General features: G+C 43.4%; 2 protein-coding genes across 2 annotated transcripts in view; one reads left to right on the forward strand and one right to left on the reverse strand.

The window, feature by feature from the left end:
• The window catches only part of LOC134439587 (metal cation symporter ZIP8-like), an 18552-nt gene extending 13962 nt beyond the window's left edge, over positions 1-4590 (forward strand). The window contains exon 8 of the mRNA XM_063189491.1: positions 3043-4590. Coding sequence (XP_063045561.1) covers positions 3043-3189 — 147 coding nt within the window. The 3' untranslated portion in view covers positions 3190-4590. The remainder of the gene's footprint in view (positions 1-3042) is intronic.
• A 1786-nt stretch (positions 4591-6376) lies between these two features.
• The window catches only part of LOC134440010 (diacylglycerol kinase theta), an 84766-nt gene continuing 68642 nt past the window's right edge, over positions 6377-22500 (reverse strand). The window contains exons 15-24 of the mRNA XM_063189935.1: positions 20982-21097; positions 19810-19961; positions 19149-19297; positions 16121-16299; positions 14540-14640; positions 13232-13378; positions 12344-12455; positions 11406-11558; positions 10201-10283; positions 6377-6497 (exon numbers count right to left, since the gene is read on the reverse strand). Of these exons, the coding sequence (XP_063046005.1) occupies positions 6377-6497; positions 10201-10283; positions 11406-11558; positions 12344-12455; positions 13232-13378; positions 14540-14640; positions 16121-16299; positions 19149-19297; positions 19810-19961; positions 20982-21097 (1313 nt within the window). The remainder of the gene's footprint in view (positions 6498-10200; positions 10284-11405; positions 11559-12343; positions 12456-13231; positions 13379-14539; positions 14641-16120; positions 16300-19148; positions 19298-19809; positions 19962-20981; positions 21098-22500) is intronic.

Consider the following 22500-nt stretch of genomic DNA (forward strand, 5'->3'; position numbering starts at 1 on the left):
AAACAAAACAAACAAAAAATCACTGAATTACTGCACACTGATTATGGGGTAGCCCCAGAATGCACACCACCAGTGGCAGCCTGTAATAGCCATTGAAAGGTTAATTACTAGAGATGTCCGATATTGGATTTTTTGCCGATATCCGATATGCCGATATTGTCCAACTCTCAATTTTCGATTCCGATATTGGCCGATAACGATGTCGATATATGTGGGTTATTTTTCCTCAAAACAAATTTTAGGTAACATTACACATCTGCTGTTGTGGAACAAAATATGCTTAATTTTATTGTAATGCCCCACTAGATGCATTCTCGAATGCAACAAAGCTTTCCAAATATTAACAAAATAGAAAAAATAATTAAGGAGAAAAGTGTACAGTAATTCAAGCATTATTATATCGGTTTTGATAGGTCAAAACTCCGATACCGATATTGACCGATATTACATTTTATACGATTTTTGGGTCGATAATATCTGTGGGCCGATATTATCGGACATCTCTATTAATTACCATAATACTACTCTACTATGACATAACACAGTACCTTTAGTAATGTACTATGACTCGGTCATTGCCATTCTGGAAACAGCAAACTTATAACGAAGTGCTTTAACGGGCTAAGGGACGAAATGTGTTGTGACATGGTGTTCTAATAATGAGACTGAGCTTGAGATTGACTTAGGCTTTCTTCACTTTGAAAGGATCCTAGTTGCCCACTCTCCACCTGTTTTTCTCTGGTGGTTTCTCTGGCATTTCAGACCCATATACTGGCCAGTTCCCAGCAGTCTCCTAATACAGTCAATGGGATTATCCCATAATTTTCGGACCCCTTCAGCACATTTCACTGAAACCACTGAAAACTCACGGATTTGGAGAGAGAGCCAACCCCTGTTCAGGGCCCAAAGTCCAGGTAGAGTTGCATTATCAATCCATCCAATGTGCACTGTAAATAAAGTGCAATTGAGGACTCTCAACTGACTGTCTATAGGGGCATCTGAGGTTTTTACATTCAAGTGCAAAAACAACTCAGACAGACATAGGAGACAAAGATAAAGGAATAGTGTCTCTGTGATAAGACAGGGGCCATATCATATCGCGATTCCTTATCTCAAGCTCGGTTCCTGTTTGCTCCTGTGTCATCTCCGGCAAGAACATAAATGTCCTGCTTTAGCAGTTGTGTGGGATATCTTGATTTTTTGGAAAGCAGTGCTTGCATTCTGAAGACGGATTATAAAATAATGTGGCACATCATCCGTACACTTGCTCCCATTTTATTTGATCTATTCACCACAAGGAAACGTTTTTCTTTTTTCTTTTTTTTAGCTTTTTCTTCATCTTCAATTAGGAACACACTCATCTGCATCTCTTCCACATCTGCAACTTGAAGCTTGAATGAAACTGTACACTTATGTGATGTGAATTGAAGAATGGAAAAAAGAGGACACATGCAGAAGTTGTCCGTTATCTCATATTCAAAGGATTTTTGTCTGGCCTTTTGGGCACATTGTTTGTGCACCGATACCTCTGCACAAGGTAGTTGACAAGGTAGTTTCTCATATTGAGATCAGCTCAAAACTTAAGAAGTGCTTTTACTCAGAAAAGAAAAAGCACAAGTATGTTATTGTAGGATTAGGCGAAATGTACTATGCGTGGGAAAGTGGCTCATTGCGTTGTCGTTGTAGACGCTGACAAGGGATGTGGGAAACACAAGTGGTTAGAAACCGCACTAATTGGGCAAAAATGACACAGTGGTTACCCTGCTTCCAAGGAGAGAGAGAGAGCACAAAAAAAACAAAACTTAAAGTGTGACAAAAAAACCCTTGTTTTCCCAATGATATACTGAATATGTCATGGTCTGTTTCATGTGTGAAGTTGTTTTTCTATGACCCCACAAACAACGCAAACACAATAAACCTAAAAAGCTAAAAAAAAAAAAGACCCCATAGCGCCTGGCTCGACTCAAACACTGTGAATCTGCCTACTAAGTAAGTGCATGGTGGTTGCACGGTACATGTAAAACTTTAAAACATGGCTATTTTGGGGGGCTATTTTGGACAACACTGCTAGTTACAGTGGCGTACACAGCAATTACAGGACCAGCATAAACTAATGAGAATCATTTTCAGTTTAAATGAGCTAAGAGAAGGGGTTAAATCAATGAGGTTTTTGGTGCCAGAGCCATCCACTAGGTAGCGACAAGTGACAAGTAAACTCTTTATTTTTACTTAAATGTTTGGGGACAGAGACACAGCAGCTTTTGGTATCTATAGTCTGGGGAGTGGTAGAATATATTTTCTAAAAACCAGGCAGTAATGCAAGTCTGTAATTGTAATGGCTCTTCTAAAACATATACACGCTTTTTTAAAGCAGACTTTGCACTTCTATGATACAGTATGTGTCTACAGAGCTTGGGGTCACATCACACACTGTCAGGACATTTTTGCTCCAGCATCTGTACTTGTGTGATGTGCGTGCACTATCAGTTTGGTTTATTTGATAGGGACAGATACACATCATGTAGGCTATGCAAGCCAAACAGAATAGCATCATAACATTTATAGCCTTGGCTAATTCCCAATGCCCGTCCCTAGAAGGGCTATCTCTCTCTTAGGACCTACAGAAGTCAGCACAGAGCATAATATAATAATATAACAACAGTTATAGCGCTGGCCATTTGCCCCCAATAGATTTGTGAATTGCTTCATCAGTGATACTGCAAACGGCAGCAATGTGCAAAGTGTGCTGATAACTTTATTACTTCCTCAGCTGTTGCCTTAAACTCCCACCCCTCTCTCCTGACGCTGCTCCTGAATGATCATCACGGGTGCTGGATAAGATAGCTCTGTGCCCTCTTTGATAACGATAAGAACTGATCAAGGTTAAATAACCCTCCATTGGTGCCAGGGTTGGTGCCAGGCTACACCAGTCAGGGTGCCATTTTAATGACAAACATTCTCACGTTCTCTCTCTCTCTCTGCCTCCCTCTCTCTCTCTCTCTCTGCCTCCCTCTCTCTCTCTCTCTTGTCTTGTCTCTGCAGTTCCCAGAGATGAACAGCATTGCCAGTGCTGAGAAGAGCACCAAAGCCCAGGTGATCTTCTTCCTGATCCAGAATGCCGGCATCCTCACCGGCTTCCTCACTATCCTGCTCATCACCATGTTCGCAGGGGACATCAACCTCGGCTGACCCCAAGGAACTCTTACTTGAACAGGGGTGCATTTCTGGAAAGCGTAGTTGGTAACTATGCTAGCTACTTTGTTGGTTGCAATGCAATTTCCCATTGGCAACTACCGAAGTTGCAAACTCCTAACAACTATGCTTTCCAGAAATGGAACTCTACTTGAACAGCTCTCTTTTTCCAAAACGCTATGAACGCCATTTTATTACAACTTCCACAAGTCACTTTTTTAAATTAAAGATTCAAGATGTATTTAATAATAGTACATTTGTCCTGGACATGCAAACAAACAGCCACATAAAAGAAAACACAACTCTGACAGTATGTTAAGGTAGAATTGGGGAATTGGAATGGGGTTGTGTCATCAGATTTTTCCTGACCAAATTCCAAATAAGAAAACAATGATTTTACTGACAATAACTGAGAAGTGCAATAAAAATGCATCTTAAAAAAAATGAAAATGGGTCCATAGCGTTTTGGAAGATATCTCTTAAATTTTAAATATCTGCTACAATCTTTGCCATGTTACAAGTATGGGCCTCGATATTCACTTGCCCTTGCAGTGTCCAAGGCCTGACTCATGTAGATATGTATTGAGGTGTTATACTATGTACTGTGCCATTATGATCACTACACACAATTGCACTTTAATTCAGTTTTAATCGTCACTGCTGCAGTAGTTTGTGAAAATCTTTTTTTTTTAATCAAAAGCTAACAGGTAATGATTGTATCAACAGAATGAGTGTTTGTACAAATAAACACAAGTTGTGTACCATGTATATATAGGCACAATATTTTAATGCATTATTTAAATATTATTAAGTTTGTAACCAAATTAATCACTTTGTGTGATATTTTATACCACACCATGTTGAAAATGTAAAACTACTGAATCAAACTGAAATTCAGATATTTTTTCATATTTAATGCCAGACTTTAAAGGTGCACTGTGTAATATTTTTAGTTGTTCATTTTCATAATTCATGCTGTCCATTCACAGATGTTATCTTTTTAACAAAGACTTACCACCACCATGAAATTCTGAGCCTATTAATTATGACTGGGAAAACTGCATTTTACATACATGAAAAGGGGATCTTGTCCATAGCAAAACCTACCGTAGTTTGGTCATACTTGGAAATAGTTTACTTGTAAGGTTTACTATTTATTAATATTCATTAAAAGATCAATTTTGGCAATAGGCAGCACAGTTGTAATGAGCAGCATAGTTGCTATACCTACTCTGACCACAATCTTACTCGCTGCACCTTTAAATAATCTTTTAAGAAAGTTTCTACAGCTAATTGTTTTACTTTTGTTTAGTCAAACCCTCATACTGTACTGTATCAATAAAGTCAACCAATATACATTTAATACAAAGTATAAATCTTGGACTTCTGTAGTTTTCAACTAATACGCATTGAATCATAAAGTCAGTTGGACATAAACGTAAGTAGACATTTATTTATTTTTTTCCACTTCCATTGTCACAATACTTTACACTTCATTTGTGAAACAGTACAATCAGTGCAATATCCTTTACAATTCAAATTAAAAACGACTTTTTTCCTTTTTAAAAAATATACATCTATATATTTCTTTACATACAATGGTTTGGTTATTTAACCTACATAGTATTGTGTCAGAGGAACAAATGAACCTTGTACGACGACAACAAAAAAACGCACATCTAAAACAAAAATACAGAAAATTAAAATAAGAATAAAAAAAACGAATCAGGCACATCATTAGTTCTAATACCTAGAACACCACAGTTGTCAATAAAGATACTCACTGCACCAGCAGCACACGTACAACATAGGTTACCAACGATCATGTTCATCTTAAGGCTAACACTTTCAAATAGCAGGCTATAAACAGCTTTACAAACACTTGGTAAATAATGAACTAATTATCAACAAAACATTTACAAATGTTGCAAATTAGTAAGAAATACTTTGTTGACACAGTAGACACAGCACAGCCAGTGTAGTCCTGAATGTCTGTCCTCTAAAGAGCAAAAAGAGATGAAACCACTGAATATAGAAGTGTCTAGCAGTCAAACACACATCAAACGTATCCAGTATGAGCCCATTCCCACTCCGCTGTGCAGCTGTAGGTTGGTTCTTACTTATTTCCCAACATTTGTAAATGTTTTGTATATATATAATTATTTAACTAATAAGTGTTAATAAAGCTTTTAAGTGACCATTATTCCAAAGTGTTAAGCGCCTTAAGTACATTTTAACCACTTGGGAAGGTTCTAGAAGCACTTCAATGAGGCACTATGCGGATATTGGATCCTAAAAAGTCGGGGTGGAGTGAGGTTGCTACGTCACGGCTTTTAAGTCCAATATGACTTCATAATATTTCATTATACGGAGCGACAGGCACAACGCACAATAATGCGAAAGCATGGGGTGGGTGGGCACAGCATCCATGTCAGCAACACTTACCACCATAAAATAATAAAAAAACAACATGGTACTGTGGATGAGATGACATAAAGGGAATACATAGCAAACTAGACGTCAACCAATCCACTCGCAAATTCAAAAAAGCTAACACGAGGACAGGGGTTAAGATATAGGCCCCCAAAACCTGGCATGAGGCGGAGGTTGTAAACATACACATCTAGAGGCTGAGGCAATGCCGATGTGAAACCATGTCTGGATACTCTCTCCAACCGCTGGTCACAGGGACGCGAGAAACACACTGATTGGTCAAAATGATTATATTAAGTGATAGTGACATGTAGGCCTACATACTTACGACCAATCAGTGTCGGTTCTGACATCTGGGGTGACCAGTTGTTGGAGAAAACCAGCTATTTTGTGACACCGGAGTGACCACAGGGAGCCACTGACTAACGCGTATGACTGTACAGCGAGCCCCCAAGCCTGGCTGAGTTAGTGGGCCTTTGTGCAACATGACATGTACGTACTGTTTATACGTCATATAAAACTATCCACTCTGCCTCCTTCAAGCTGAGGCTGGCATCATTTGGCCAGCAATTTACACACTCCTTACTTACTTCACGCACCTTACTGATGCAGTCGTTTTACACTCGACAACATACATACAGCATTATTCTTATTAAAAAAAAAACACACAGCTCTACACTGTGAAACGGTAGAGGGAAATGCCTGCCTTCAGGAGGTACTGTATGTGGCTGAGTGGAGGAGCATAAACCACTCAGCCTTCTCTATGCGTCAACTCAAGGTCCCTGTAGAGAAGGGAGAAGGGAGTGGAGTTGCCCTCGCCGGGACTCAAACCCAGACCTTCTGGGGTACTAAACTGGGGAGCTGACCGCTCGCTACACCAAAGAGCCAAGTTCACGGGCGTGACCAGTCAGAACACAACACACCCAACAACCCTAGTGATGGCCACTCCATCACAGTCCCCCAGAAACAAAGTCTCCTTTCAGTCATGTGAGAAATGGTTTAAAAGGACAGCAGTGGTGCTTACGGACACACTGATGAACATCAGGACAGCCTACCAATAATGCTCTGTAAAAGCTCTCGATTACGGTACGCAGTTACTGTACATTAAGAAAACAGGTACACCACTTGTCTAATATATACAAAATACACACACGCGCACATACACTATTATATATATATATATATATATATATATAGACCTATATATATTACTCTAATGTGCTTCTCTGTTGAAAAGTTACAATGCAACTTTTCCGCACACTTGTCACACTAGTTGCTCTCGTGAAATCCAACGTGTCAGCAGACCGTAATAATGCCACCAAGGCCAGACGTTTTGTTGTTGTTCCTGTGCATCCAGGGGCTGTGCTGCATGGCACCAAAAAACATGACACGGGCATTTTAGGCTTAGACCAACCCCTTACCCAAGATTTAGGTAAATATAAGACTACAAGTGATCAAATAACATTTGCCTCTCTGTAACGGAGGCCAACTAGCAGAGTTGGCATGGAACGTTAGTAAACCTCCTTCCCAAAGCCTTATATACAGTGTCGATGCCGTTGGTCCTTTGGTATCGTACTGTGCCTCCCATTGCCGAACCGATGTAGTTTACGAGGTCTCACGTTCGCTCCCCGAGGAGGACGAGCAGGTGCAAGATGACCATCGTCACATCTCCATATAGCTATTATTGTACATGTGTACAGCCATGTTGGCCACTGTGGCTGTGGGAGAGCCAGCCCAAAATCACCAGCGGGCATTTGCCCTGTATGCTCTACTGTGGCCAGAAGGGGGGGGGGGGGGGGGTATGTATGGGATAGGGGGCCCTTTCATATGACGTTGTCCTGGGCCCAGAAAAAGCTGACAGCGGCCCTGATGGCCAGTCCAGTCTAGTGTGCAGCAGAACTGAGCGCAGCAGACACACCAGTCAGTCACCATGCGTGATCATCGCTCTGACCGCATTAGTAATGGAGGACACACACACCTGTCACGGGGCCGCAGCAGCCGCAGCTCACCAGAGAGAGAGAGAGAGAGAGAGAGAGAGAGAGAGAGAGAGAGAGAGAGAGAGAGTTGGAATGGCAACGATCTCGCCTGTTTAGATCAAAATAACTACAAAAAAACAAGCCCAAATGAACGTACACACAAGAAACAGCTCAGCATTGGACAGTGCAGGGTATATGTGCAGGGAACACTGGTCTGGTTGCTACACCAAGCAGGCTGGAATGTCAGGGGTCCTTTTAGTGCTAGATCTACACCATGCTGGAATTCAAAGAGTGAGCTGGAGTTGGAGTGGCTTTCTGGTGTGTGTGTGTGTGTGTGTGTGTGTGTGTGTGTGTGTGTGTGTGTGTGTGTGTGTGTGTGTGTGTGTGTGTGTGTGTGTGTGTGTGTGTGTGTGTGTGTGTGTGTGTACCTCTCCTTCCTTCTCATGTTGCATTGCAGCTGTAGGGAGGGATACAGGGGAGAGAGAGAGAGTGTGTGTGTGTGTGTGTGTGTGTGTGTGTGTGTGTGTGTGTGTGTGTTCATGTGTGGTGGATCTCTCAAAGCTGACAGAGTCACAACACACAACAGCGATAATTACAGTAGTAGCGGGGGATATCCTAAAAAACACCCAGGAAAAGGAGACATGTGGTGGGGCAGCAAGCAGCAGCAAAGGGGGGGGGCGGCGGGGTGTGAGGTTGGATGGTGGTGATGATGACCGGCTTTCCAAAAACAGCCACCGTCATCAGGATGGGGAGGTGTGTGCTTGTGTGTATATTTGTGTGTGCAGGGCCGGATTAAGGTGGCCTGGGGCCCCTAAGTTGCTTTGGGCCCCCCCAGAGGGCAAATTTCCTTATACATTTACATAGACAGTGTCATAATTGCTTGCTAGGAATTAAGGATAACAGGTCTACCAACTCTACTCAACATCACAGATGAAGATTGTGTCTTGTCACAGTCTTGTTTTTTTTCACTTTTGGCCAATCAGGGGGCCCCTGGCAGGTGGGGGCCCCTAGGCTGCAGCCATATCTAGCCTGTGCATTAATCCGGCCCTGTGTGTGTGATAGGTGGTATTTACATGGCACGCCACTTAAACACACAGACACTGTGTGGTTTGTGGCACTGTTAAGAAAGCAATGAGTCACGGAGGGCAAAACGCCTTGACTCGAGAGTAAGCAACTCGAGGCTTGTCATTTGTCTGATTGCTTGTTTGGGGAAGGATTTAAAGGGGGTCTTTGATCGATGGGAAGCAACACTGTGCTTAGCATTGAAAATATGCCAACAAAGCATCACATATATCACACACAGGGTGTATATCACAAAGACAGGTCTTATCACGGGTGATGACTGACAGGCCAATCAAACCGCCTGAAACTGGCATTGCCAAATGATAATGAAACAATATGTGATATCCTTCATTCATGAAGTAAAATGATTTTTTAAGAACGTGTAGCACAACTGATTACAGAGTGAACTACTGTTTTCTTAGATATACTTAAAGAGACACTGCTTGTTTTGGGCCCATAGCTGACATGTAAGGTAGTACTGCTTTTCTCTAAAATTTCATTATCAAAAAACGCACACCGCCTCTGAGACGACATAATTTCTGAAGAGACATGTTTTACACGAACTGTGCTGGAATTTCAAGGGAATGCAAAAAACACAACGGAAAAAAACAACACAAAAACAAAATAGCAATACCATACATGATAAAACACTGATATTGCATGAAAAGTGGCACTTTTTTTGTGTAGCCTACGTCATATCAACAGAAACGTAAAATAAACACCCCGCCAATCATCAATCGGTTGGTAGGTTTCGTCATGGGAGAGTATTCATCTTCCTCCTTGGTCCTGTCTGGTGTCATTAAATAAGGGCCTTGGAATGCCCAGGCCCAAACTCTGAAGGGCCTACATATAGTGCACGCTGCACTTACCCTGATAAACCAGCCTAAATGTGAGATTGGATGTGCAATTTAGTCTGGCCCCGATGAATAGTACATCCGAAGATTGTTGATGAGAACAACCCGTTGTCTTTCAAACCGTGCCTGTGCCTATAGGCTCTATACCGCTCTGACCACTCAGCGCCATCTTTCTCGTTGATGTGCTTTCCCAGCGTTGCGAGCTTCGTCGTCACTCCCTCAAAACCCCGCCCGCTTTGATGCAAAACAAATCTCTGCGTTGGGATTGGTTTGCCAGATTCAGGGCAAATGTGTTCAAAATGTTCGACCGTCTGAGGCCAGACCCACTCTTAGACAAAAAAATGGCATCCAGCGGGGTGGCACTGGTTTACTAGGCTACTCTGCACCCCTCACATCCAGTGCATTCTGCACGCCTTTGCACATGCCCCTCAATAGCAGTGGTCCTGTTGCTGCTGATAGGATGATCTGGGTGGAGGGAGGGAGGCTGATGGATGGGTGTTGCTGGGGGTTGGCGGGTGCACTGGCAGTAGAGAGTAGTGGTGGCTGTGGCGGCCAAGGCTGGGGGTGGCGGCGGGTGGCGGGTGGCACCAGGTCCAGGTGGGAGGAGGGGAGGAGAGGGTCACTGGGCTGCTTCGCTGACCGCAAGGCTCTCCTTCTCCCTCTCTCTCTCCCGCTCCCTCTCTCTCTCCCTCTCCGCTCGGACCTCCTTCGGGGCGCCGGACGGCTGCTTCTTCTGCTTGCCCTTACACTTCCTCAACATGCGCACCTGGAGAGAGAGACAGAGAGAGAGAGAGAGAGAGAGAGAGAGAGAGAGAGAGAGAGTTTCAAAAGAGTAATCTAAAACCATATCCACACAATGATAAAAAACATCATTAGGGCACTCAGCAGAATCTCAGCAGCTCCCAAGAGATCCCATGTATCCACCTATAGGGCTTTCAGGCCGACCAGAACGGAGCCGGAGCCGGTGCTCGCACCCGTTACGTTCGGCACTAAAGTGCTTATCTGCGAACCGCCCGTGTTCATACCGGGCTCTGAACTTTTTCCACACGTGACTGTGTTACCCGGATTAACCTGCTGACGGCCACGCTGTCGTCACGGTTCGCGGAGAAAAACCTAGTATTTTGCGGTTCGCATTGCGAACCAACTTTCCGGTTCCTGAACGTTAAAATCTGTGGCATGAGCACGACGGCCGGTTCGCGAATAGGTGCGGGAACGGTCGGCCTGAATGCGCTTCAGTAATGCTGAAGTAACAAACAGTAGCATGTGAATATAGCAATGGAAAATACATTTTCAACAAGGGATGGAACACACAACTTGGTGCAGGGCTGATAGTATTCAGGCTCCATGCCTGATTTCAGGCTTGACAGAGTTTGCAAAAATAAAAAAAAATGATAATAATTAGCCATTAGGTTATTCTTATCTCAGAAAGTGTTACAGGTTCAGGGTTTTCTTCTACTATCTACTATCTACGACTATCAGGCTTGAATAATGGTCATACAAAGGCTATTAAATGTTTGAATAATGTGTCAAAATAGGCAGGGAAAAAAGTTCAGGCTCAGGATTTTTTTTTCACTATCATCCCTGTTGGTGTATATATAGAAAAGATTCAGAGAAATAGCGAGCAAGAGAGATAGCGAGAATGAGAGAGAGAGAGAGAGAGAGAGAGAGAGAGAGAGAGAGAGAGAGAGAGAGAGAGAGAGAGAGAGAGAGAGAGAGAGAGAGAGAGAGAGAGAGAGAGAGAGAGAGAAAATACAGGTATTGAAAGAACTGAATTGGCAACAGACAGACGCAGAGAAAGAAAGAAAGAAAGAAAGAAAGAAAGAAAGAAAGAAAGAAAGAAAGAAAGAAAGAGAGGATTCGAACGAGAGCATATTCAAGCTGTTCTGACCTTAGGCCCAGCAGCGGAGATGATGATTTGTCCTGGCGACTGGATCCAGGGCTCCCCGTCCACCTGCACCGGGATGGGCTTGGTCACAGTGATGCGGATGTAGGTGCCCTGAGCGATGCGGATCCCCGAACGAAGGCCACCCTGCACTTGACCCTGAAACACGCACACGCACACATACATACGCATGCATGCACGCACGCACACAGATACACGCACGCATACACACACAGGTATGCATACATTAGCCGAAGCATAATACCACACTAAGCCCATCATTAGTATGCACAGTGGCCATCATCTCTACTCCTATAGTACTGTATATGAGCCGTAATGACGACCCTAGCTCTGACCTCATGATGGGCTTAGTGTGCTATTATGCTTCGGCTAATGTATCTGTGTGTCTGTGTCTGTGAGCCGTAATGGCGGCCCTAGCTCTGACCTCATTAGGAGGGATTAGCCATTAGCCATTAGCCTCCAGCGACCAGGTGAAGACAGGTACTGCCTGTGGCCACTCACTCACCTGTTACACACACTTACATCATACAGCTACACACAGGTACAGTAGAACAGGAGATGTGTGGCAAAACAGTAGAGAGAGTGTGTGGCTTAAGGGGACAGAAATAGTGAGAGAACAAAGACATGGAATGAGAGAAAGAGAAAGAAAACGAGAATGAATATGGGAGGAAGAGAGCATGAGAAAGAAAAGGAGTGCTAGACAGAGAGAGAGAGAGAGAGAGAGAGAGAGAGAGAGAGAGAGAGAGAGAGAGAGAGAGAGAGAGAGAGAGAGAGAGAGAGAGAGAGAGAGAGAGAGAGAGAGAGAGAGATGAAAGAGAGACAGGAAGTGAGAAGAGGTGCGACAGCAAGAGAGGGAGTCAGAAAGAGAAAAGCAGGGAGAGGGATGGATGTAAGCATGAGATAGGAAGGAGAGGGAGTCTCACCATGTGCACCACCCCGGTGACTCCCACGATCTCCAGCATGCCGTCGTCTATGCGCGGCTTCCCATAGCGAGAGTCACTGTCCGAACCCCACAGGTCAGCCCCCGAACCCCAACTGAGGACACAACCCACGCGAATACACAGACACACACAGGCACGCGCACACACACAGACACACACAGGCACGCGCACACACACAACTTAGTGCCATGTATTTACCATAACAAGTCACAATGTAACACTTCCAAGCCATTATGGTCTGTCTGTGTATTGTGAAAACACACGCGCGTATGCAAACACACCCACACAAATAAAGGCACAAGGGCATACACTGCCACAGGTCCATTTGTGTCGTACACACACATACCTGCATACCGTACATGCACAGACACACACAGACAGCGGCAGAGCAATTGCACACAGGGTCCCAGGGCAAAACTGTTAAGGCCTGGGGTAAAAGCCCTGCTTGTCTCCTGCCATAACTCGACCGACCGACAGACAGACAGACAGACAGACAGACAGACAGACAGACAGACAGACAGACAGACAGACAGACAGACAGACAGACCCCTCAGGGGTGCCGCGGAAATGTAGTTGATAAATAAATTGTCAATTTAGACAAATATGTATTATATTACATAAGTTAATGCTAGTCAGTGGAATCTTTCATCTACCATTTAGGCTCAATGAAGTAAATATAGGTCGCCCCAGTCAGCTGCAACTTTGAAAGTGGGTCGTGTGACGTCTCCAAACGTGTTACTTTTCTCAGCTTGTGTGGTATCGGATGCGATGGCATGTTACGGCTTGTTGGTTTGGGGTGCCTTGAATTTTTTCATGAATTGAAAGGGTGCCTCGCCTAAAAAAAGGTTGAGAAACACTGTAATAATGCACCTGGGGATGTTGAGCAGGATGAGGCCCTCGATGTTGGGCAGCTCGATGTCCTGCTTGTCCACCTGCAGCTTGAGGTCCTTGTGCAGGTTACGCGTGTGACTCAGCTTCTGCAGACCCACCTTCACGTACACGCCCTTGTTGTGGAACCTGCACGGGTGGCGAGGGACAAAATAGTGACAAAACCACTCAGACTCATATGTTTTTTGCCTTGTTTTATGATTGTATACACACCCTTGTTGTGGAACCTGTGTAGGAGGCCACGGCACATAACAGAATCGGACAGACCAGTGACTTCTTTTTTTTTGGAAACACAATGTCATTCATGTGCAACAGTTGCGACAAATGATAGGGGTAAGGCCATAACATATCGGTCAATAAATTGTTTTCATGAGATTTTTTTACACATCGTTCAATTAACAATTGAATTTAAGTGTAGTAGAGGTGTAGAAGAAGTGTAGTGCAGTGTATTATAATAGTGCAATAGCACATTCTGTGTCTCACAGTAACAGTTTCAGTTAGTGGGTGTGAGAGATGTCTTCAAAAACCCCAGACATTCCCATCTGTCTAAGTTAATTGATGGGTCTGATATTTAGTGCCCTCTGCAGGTTGCATGGTGTAATGAGACTGAGATGCTAATACGCAGGTATATACGATTCAATTAACAGCTGTATAGTAGTAGTGATGACCCTTCTGTGTATCAACATGAAATATTGAATTAACCCATTGATGCTGGATGTTGCATTGTGCAACATTGGCCCTGGCGCCTGGAGCTGCATTACGCAACATTCAGGCTCATAAGATTTGAGACAACTTTATTAAAAATCTTGAATGATGAATGAACACATTTTACTGAAAGATGAGGGTCTTAATGTTTAAATGCAACTTACTGCATGTTTTTATGTGCTTCAGAGGCTGAGATATTTAGGTTTTTATAGGCTGAGGGCAACTTTTCTTAAAAAGGGCTCAGGCATTCAGCACCCTTTTTTGCAGGTGCCTTAAGCGTCAATGGGTTAATGTGTGTGAGCAGGGCTCTAAATAAACTTTCATCATCACCAGCCAAAATGGCTTGTAGATGTTAATCTTACTAGCTCAAACACATACTCACTAGTGGGTCAAAGTGGCTAGTAAGTTGGTCTTTTCTAATTTCACCAGCATCTGGCCAGTTGGCTTGTGTTAAGTTAGAGCCCTGTGTGTGAGAGTGTGTTGAGTTGTCAAAAGGCACCATCATTTCCCTCAGATACCAATTGATGGATGTGATATTTAGCGCCCTCTGCAGGTCGTGCGGTCTACTTAGACTTGGGTGCTCACCTGCTGTTGAACTTGCCCGGCTCCTCTTCTCTGGCGTGGTGGAAGTCCAGGCTGAGCTCCGCGTCGATGCCCAGGCCAAAGTAGTTATTCATATGGACAATCTGGAAGACATATTGCTGACCTTTTAGCTAAATGCCCAGGCCAAATATTGACTGAAAGTGATGTGCAGCTCCAATGCTCAGACAGTAATCAGTCATTAGAATTTAGTTTAGCGTTAAATAATAACTTGCAGGTTGTACATGAATAAAAGGATGTGCAATGACGAGTGCTGTAAAATGATTTGACAACGCCAAAACTCTAGGATCATCTTATGATGTGTCATTCTAAAATAACACAATGCAACACTGAAGATAACATCCATTTTCCAAAAATCACTGGGCAGCTTGGTGTTAAAGACAGAGACCAAGTGACTTACACTCACGCCAAGTGAACTTTGACTAAAAGGTGTGAGCAAGAATATGGCCGTATAGACTACAACAGAATATGGTGGATTCACCTTGGGAACGTACAGTACATGAAGATTGCAATTCGCAATGGAAGGATTCATGGTGCCCTTTCCTTGGTCATTCTCCCTTTAACTGTGTATGGGAATGTGCATGAATGCAATCAATTCACTATTTTTTAAGGGAGTGGAATGGGTAGCTAGTGGTGTTCTTTACCATGGACGGCTCAAGAAATCTTCCCCTCACATGAGCATCATGGTCAATAGAAAGATTACTACCAGAAAGATTCCTACCTCTCCTTGCCATCGTCAACAAAACGTAGGAATTTGCATGAATACAGTCGATTGGGTTTTGTCGTTTACCTTGGGTGGTTCGTGGAAGTCAGTCATTCTCCTTTCAAAAAAATCTTTGGTGGAATATAAAAAGGGTTCCATCTTTCCCTTGCATGGGGGTCATGACCAATAGAAAGACTAATACCCACCATCCTCCTTGCCACCCTCAAGAAAATGTAAATGCGCATAAATACAGTCAATTGGGTTGTCGTTTACCTTGGGGGCTCAAGGAAGTCATTCTCCTTTCAAAAAATCTTTGGTGGAATAAAAAAGGGCCCCTTACATGAGGGTCATGGTCAATAGAAAGATTCCTCCTACCAGCCATTCTCCTTGCCATCTTCAACAAAATATAGGAAAGCACTAGCCAGGCTGCGCCCTCCTCTAGTGACGCCTCACCTTCAACGTTGCCCCTAGTCAGGCCAAGAACAATACAAACACGATTCTGATGTCCTGAAAAAATGGGAACTCCTCTCACTTTGTCAGGGGGCAAACAACCATTAGCAAACTAAGGGAGGTGGGTCAACCATACCGTTTGGGAAATGTTAATTGTTATGCTCTTGGTCAGAACAAGTCTCGAAGAGATTTGAAAGTCGATGATAATCAGGCTAGGAAAGCACATGAGCATAGTCAATTGGGTTGTGGTTCATTTAGAACGTGGTGGCACTAGGGCCAGCTTCAGGCAACTCCACAGGTAGACAAGGAAGTTATAATTAAAAACCCTTTATTTCATCTGGGGCATGGTAACACTGGTAAAACCGCCAACCGGTTTCAACCCACACTAGGTCTTCATCAGGGTTGTGGTTCACCTTGGGTGGTTCGAGGAAGCCGTTCTCCTTGCCGTCCTCGGTCATGTCCTGAGCGTCCAGCAGGATGGTCCAGCGGTCCATCTCCACCTCCTCCGCCTCCTCCAGGGACATCAGGATGCTGTGGGGGTCCTCCCCGCTGTAGCCCGCGCCCCAGCGCAGCACCCGCGCCAGGTCATTACCTATTCACAAGGGCACAATGTATAGCATTGTACCACAGTCACCAGTCATTCAGCTATTCTATTATAGCCACAAATTGGATTTTTTTTCTTTATTATGATACTGTACATCTAACTTCAGAACATAAGTTGCTAAAGCGAGAAGATGAGTGCATAGCTTTCTACTGTACATGGAAATAAATCAAACAAATAGAAACAGAGTAACTGAGCTACATGGAGACCCCCAAAAAGACTTGGCTGGCCAAAGGGATACATGGAAACTACAGATGTGGGAAATGTGCTCATTGCTCACATACATTTGACACAAAAACATTCGGTCATCCCCACTCTGGGAAGAAATATCCCATAAAAGAATTCATCAATTGCCTCTCGACACATGTGGTATACATGTTAAAATGCCCATGTGGATTGATGTACATTGGCCAAACAAAGAGCAATTTAAAACTAAGAATCGCTGAACACAAAGGGGCAATACGAAACGGAAACATGGATTATGCTATAGCTAGGCACTATAAAGAAAAAAATCATGGATCAGCCGCTTCCCTGAAATTCATAGGCAAAGAACGCATACAACAAAAACCAAGAGGGGGCAATATAATTAAGCAACTTTTGCAGAGAGAGGCCTACTGGATACACGAACTAAACACAGTAGAACCCCATGGTTTGAATGAATTACAGGACCTCAGTGTATTCTTGTAACATGCATGCACTGCTGAATTGCACACTGTAAATGTCCTTTTTTTTAAAATGGATGGGCCTATGCCACATTTAGATTGTCACTTGGACTATTGTTGACTAATGAACCTGCTTCAGGAGTGGGATATGTAATGTAAAAATGAAGATGTCGGACTGGATGAGAGACCTACTACAATATGGACATTCATATTTTTTGAGAAAGGATTTTAATTATACTGTGACTTTTTGCACATTGGGATTAGCACTTTTGCACTTTGATATCATGTGTTTTTATTTACTAATGGCCTGAACCTGCATCTGAGGAGTGATATGTATTGTATGAACTCTATGTGGATATGAATATAGATACACATATCAGTGATGTGAGCATATTTATCTGGCAAAATGCATGAGAATTGTATAGTAATTTAAATGGTAGGATGTGATAATATACATACCTAACCCTGGATTGGGTGTTGTCTAGCACTTAAATGGGTGGAGTGGTTGAATGTGGGTGAGGTCATGTGACCAGGTAATCACCCTTATCACCTTTGGGTGACATGCGTAATGTCAGAGTGAACCTGATGAAGCAATAGCGAAACGCGTTGTTCACCAAATAAACTACTAGCAAAGATACCAGTGTGCGGTGATTCATCCTTCATTTACTTGGATTACTCTTACTGCACATCACCAGCACCTGGACAAGTGGTTGTGCACAGGGACGTTACTTTGAGAGTAACTGAGCTTTTTCTTTAACTTAAATACAAACAATTGATACACAAGGGGCAAAATAGATGAGCCAAATGTCTAGTGACACTGAAATTGTTACTAGCCACAGTCAAGTTTTACCAGCATTTGGACGGTTGGCAGGTGCCAGTGCCAAACCCTGCATTGTGCTGTATAGCAGTACGTGTTTAAAGGCATTAAGATGGGATGTCTCTAACAGGTGCATCTCTAAGGCAGTGAGTGACCTCTATTAGAGCTAGTAGTGGGCTTCTCTTACAGCAGATGTACCCGTCGACGGGCCTATTCAGTCTTTGCAGAAAACACTGAACTACTGTACATCAAAACAGCATTGCTTATGACAAGTGACTTTCCAATTAGAGCAGGATACTGTGGAGGTCCTCACTGCTGTAGCATGCACCCCAGCAGAGCAACAAGTGTCTAGTTATTTCCTATACAAGTGTAGCAATTTACTTTACATATCGTGTGTGTGTGTGTGTGTGTGTGTGTGTGTGTGTGTGTGTGTGTGTGTGTGTGTGTGTGTGTGTGTGTGTGTGTGTGTGTGTGGATGTGGGTGTGTGTGTGTGTGTGTACATACAGTGTCAAATTCATGAAAGTGAGTAACTGTTTGGAAACAGCATGGAATTTACTGGTAATATGTGGCCGTATTATTACCATGAATCATTACATAGAAATGATCAGCGAGCTGTAAAGTCTAATGCTACCAAAACAACCAAAACAACACGGCAGGGGATGCTTCTTGATACAGTATGAGCGTGCCAGGAAGAGGAGAGGCCCCCCACCATAACCACAGCAAGTCTCTGAACTCTGCTGTTTCTTCAGAAACACTGTCATAGATACTGTATATGTACGGTAGGCGATGAAGGCAGCCTGATAAACAATATCGAAATTCCTGTTTAAACATTACACAACCGGAGTGGAAATTACCATTGCAAAATATGTATGAAGTTTTGCCATCCACTGACAGAAAATCGTACTCATCAGCTCTCTCTCACATTAGTTACAATCCTCATTAGTTAGTTAGTCACGTTAGCTACAATCCAGTGCCACGTATTCCAAATGACCTGGTCTTTACTGGTTTATCTGTCCAGTTCAACCAGATGATTGCCTGGATGAATGATCACATGGTTGAGTTGGAGGTAAAAATCATTCCAAGAACCTGGCTCAGTAGTAAACCAGGTTAAATTAACCTTGAGGCAGTGGTAAATCATCTAATAGAAGAGCCTGGAGTCCTCATTGTCTTAGCTAAATGACACCTGTGGACTGGCTATTAGCCGGTTTACCACTTCCTGTAGGTCAATTTACCCAGGGTTATCACTTCACCAAGTTCTTGGAGCAGTACCCAGCAGGTCATTTGGAACACAGTATGTGGCATTGGATTGTATCAACTAATGAATCCAGGTTGCCCATCGCTGGCCACGAAAGGTACCCACCTGTGCCCAGGGGGATGATGCCGATGGCGGGTTCGGGGCAGACCAGCTTGTGGCGTATGGCCTCCAGGACCCCAAGCACCCAGCCCACTGTTCCATCACCACCACACACCAGGATCTGGAAACGGGGCACCTCCCGGAACGTGTGTAAACTGTAGATTATTATCAGAAGACAACAGGATAAATTGAACAAAACCGAAGGAAAAAGATAGCTTGTGCAGGCAATCAGTTGATTTCAAATGTCTCATAATTTCGTCGTTACACATTTCAGGACTCATGCATTCAAATTCACCAAAGCATATCGGCCCTATGACCTGGATGAAGGTGTGTGACAAAAGGATTAAAAAAAAACAATCAATATTCTTAATTTGGATGAATAACTAATACCCAGAGTATACCGTCAATTTGCCTTGACAGAGCTGTTTATTGTAAGCATCATAGGTGCGTATCTAATCAAAAAGCATATCACACATAAAGGTGACACCCGTGTTACCAGATGAAACAGCTACCCATTAGCTGACACAGAGCACTAATGGCATTTTTTTATTTTATCAAGCATGTCTAAATATCACTTAAAACATAAGTAAGTAAACATGTGCTGTAATTAATCGATTTGGTCTCAGAGGTCACGGGTGATTTTGGTGACAAGATCAGATCACATTACCCTGCCAGTGGCCCAGCACTTGTCAGCTCAAAGACTTGATGCGGATTGAGAATCTTCCGGAAGTTGTAGAGTATCTCTCGACCCTTCAGGCCTCCGCTTTTGGGGTTCACATAGACCAAGAGTGGGCAGCCTCCTTTCGGAAGTTTACTCGTCTGGTGGTGAGAAGAAGAAGGAGTTGACAAGAAGAACAAAGCCCTTCAATTTGTATCCTTCACATCTTGTGTGTACTCCTGAATCATCCTGTCCTCCCTAAGAGCCCTGATCACTCCATTAACCACAGGGCTGTACAGGGGATTAGTTCTGTTGACCGCTGTGAGAACAACTGTGCTGTCAACAGTGTTTACAAAGCAGCAGTGACATGAAACCACCACCAGTGGGCGGTAGAAAGCTATTTATACACACACACACAACACAACTGCCACTAAAGTCAAGGAAGACACAACGTCACTGCTGCTGGAAAACACATGTGCTTGATAAGTGGCACGTGAGTCTATGACCGAAAGAATTGCCTACAACACAGCTACTATTATCTCTCTACCCCACAATCTAGTGTAACAGTGAGTTACAAAAGTGGTGTGTTGTCAGGCATTGCATTACATTACGTTACCTATACAGCATACACTTTTATGCAAAGCAACTACTAGACAGGCCAGAGCAACAATGGCACAGACAGTATTCTCTACAGTTGCTATCTCTTCACCACAGTCCAGTGACACCGTTACAAAAGTGGAGTGTTGTAGTAGGGCATTTCTTAATTCCGTTACATTGTCCAAATAGCAGACTGTTTGGTAACACTTTACTTGACGCCGGCGACATACGTATGACATAACAGTGTCAACATGGTCATAATAGTGTTATGAAGGAGTCAAAAACATAATGCCACTGTCATAAACATTTTATGGCCATGAAAAGTTGACATTGTTCGGCCTGTCTTTGTCATAATCGAATTTCACCATAAGACAAAGTCATACAATGTTTATGACATTGACATAATGTTTATGACACATTCATGACTGCATTATGACAATGTTATGACACCATTATGTCATACATATGATGCTGGCGTCAAGTAAAGTGTTAGAGACTGTTTTATCCTGCTACCAAAAAGGACGGAGAGCAACACGGGCATTGATGAGCAGTACGTAGAAGCATAATGTTTGATGGGCTCTCACTATGATCTGCGGGATGACTAGCGAGGTGAGCTGCTTGCCCTCGATGGAGGTATCTTTGGCCAGCATGAAAATCCTCTCCGCCTCGGAGAAGCAGGAGATCTGAAGGGCAACAGCACCTGCAGAGAGGAGAAGAAGGGAAGAGAAGAGAAGAGAAGAGAAGAGAAGAGAAGAGAAGAGAAGAGAAGAGAAGAGAAGAGAAGAGAAGAGAAGAAGAGAAGAGAAGAGGAGAAGAGACAGAAGGGAGGGAAGGAGGGCGTCGAAGAGAAAAATAGAGAGGGAGAAGAGAGAGAGAGAGAGAGAGAGAGAGAGAGGGAGAGAGAGAGAGAGAGAGAGAGAGCGAGCGAGCGAGAGTACAGAGAGACAGAGTGGTAGAAAGAAGGAGAGAGAGAAAGAAAGAGAGGGTGGATTGGGGTGGGGCAGGATACAAATGTTTAACTGCGTGTGAGTTTGAAAGGTCACGTTATCACGAGTTGACTAATGTAGTTAAGATAGTGGAGTTCTAGGGCACGAGGTCAAGTCAAGGTCATCCACAGACCACCAACTTGACTTGTTAAAAGCAGATGAAACAGTCAATACACCGGATGGGCCATTAATGTCTTCACATAGGAAAAATTTGCTACTTTAACCCCTTGTAGCCTGGAAACACATAAACGCTGCATTCAGGTTCTTGAGATTTGAGGGTTTTCTGTTAAAAATGTGGGTGTGTTAGAGCTGAATGAACACATTCTAATGCAAAATGAGGGTCCTAGCTTTTAAATGCAACTTATTACATGTTTGGATGTGCTTCAGAGGTTGAGATATTTAGGATTTAATAGGCAGAGGGCACCCTTTCCCAAAACGGGCTTGGGCTAAAATGGGTAAAATTGGTAGTTTTCCCATATTGCATTGAATATGGTTGTAATAGGATTATGGTTGGTAATATGAAATATGGTTGTCACGTTTAGTGACTACACTACAGGCAAAATCTCTGCACTTTCTGAAGTGGTTAATTGCTGTCCAGATGTGCACCTTTTTCAGCTTTCTGAAGTGCTAAACTGCTGCCCCAAACTGTACCTTCTGAACAAAAATAGGGAAGAAAACATTTTTGGAGAATGCAGAGAGGAATGGTGTGGGAACACTGCACTGTGCCATGAGCCCCAGCAGCCTGGACAGTTGATTGGCTATTGAACAGTGCGTGGCAGGTGCACTTATGCCTGGCCAGGGCACATAGAGTTGTCCCCCAGTGACCGGAGATGAGTTCTAGGGCAAAAGAGGGTCAAGACAAGGTCTCTCAAGACCACCAAACTTGACTGCTAAAAACAGATGTCAAATAAATTGGATGGGTCTATAAACATGTTATTTTTAATGTTGCATTCAATATGGTTGGAATATGACTATAGTTGGTAATATGGAATGTGGTTGACTGGTGTCCCAATAAGCATCTTCTTCCGGGAAAAAAGGGAAGAAAGCATTCTTGGAGTGGAGAGGGATGGTGTGGGAACCATAGGATATAAACACTAGAATCCGAGTTCAGACTTTA

The sequence above is a fragment of the Engraulis encrasicolus genome, chromosome 23 (genome assembly GCF_034702125.1).
Source record: "Engraulis encrasicolus isolate BLACKSEA-1 chromosome 23, IST_EnEncr_1.0, whole genome shotgun sequence".
NCBI lineage: Eukaryota > Metazoa > Chordata > Actinopteri > Clupeiformes > Engraulidae > Engraulis > Engraulis encrasicolus.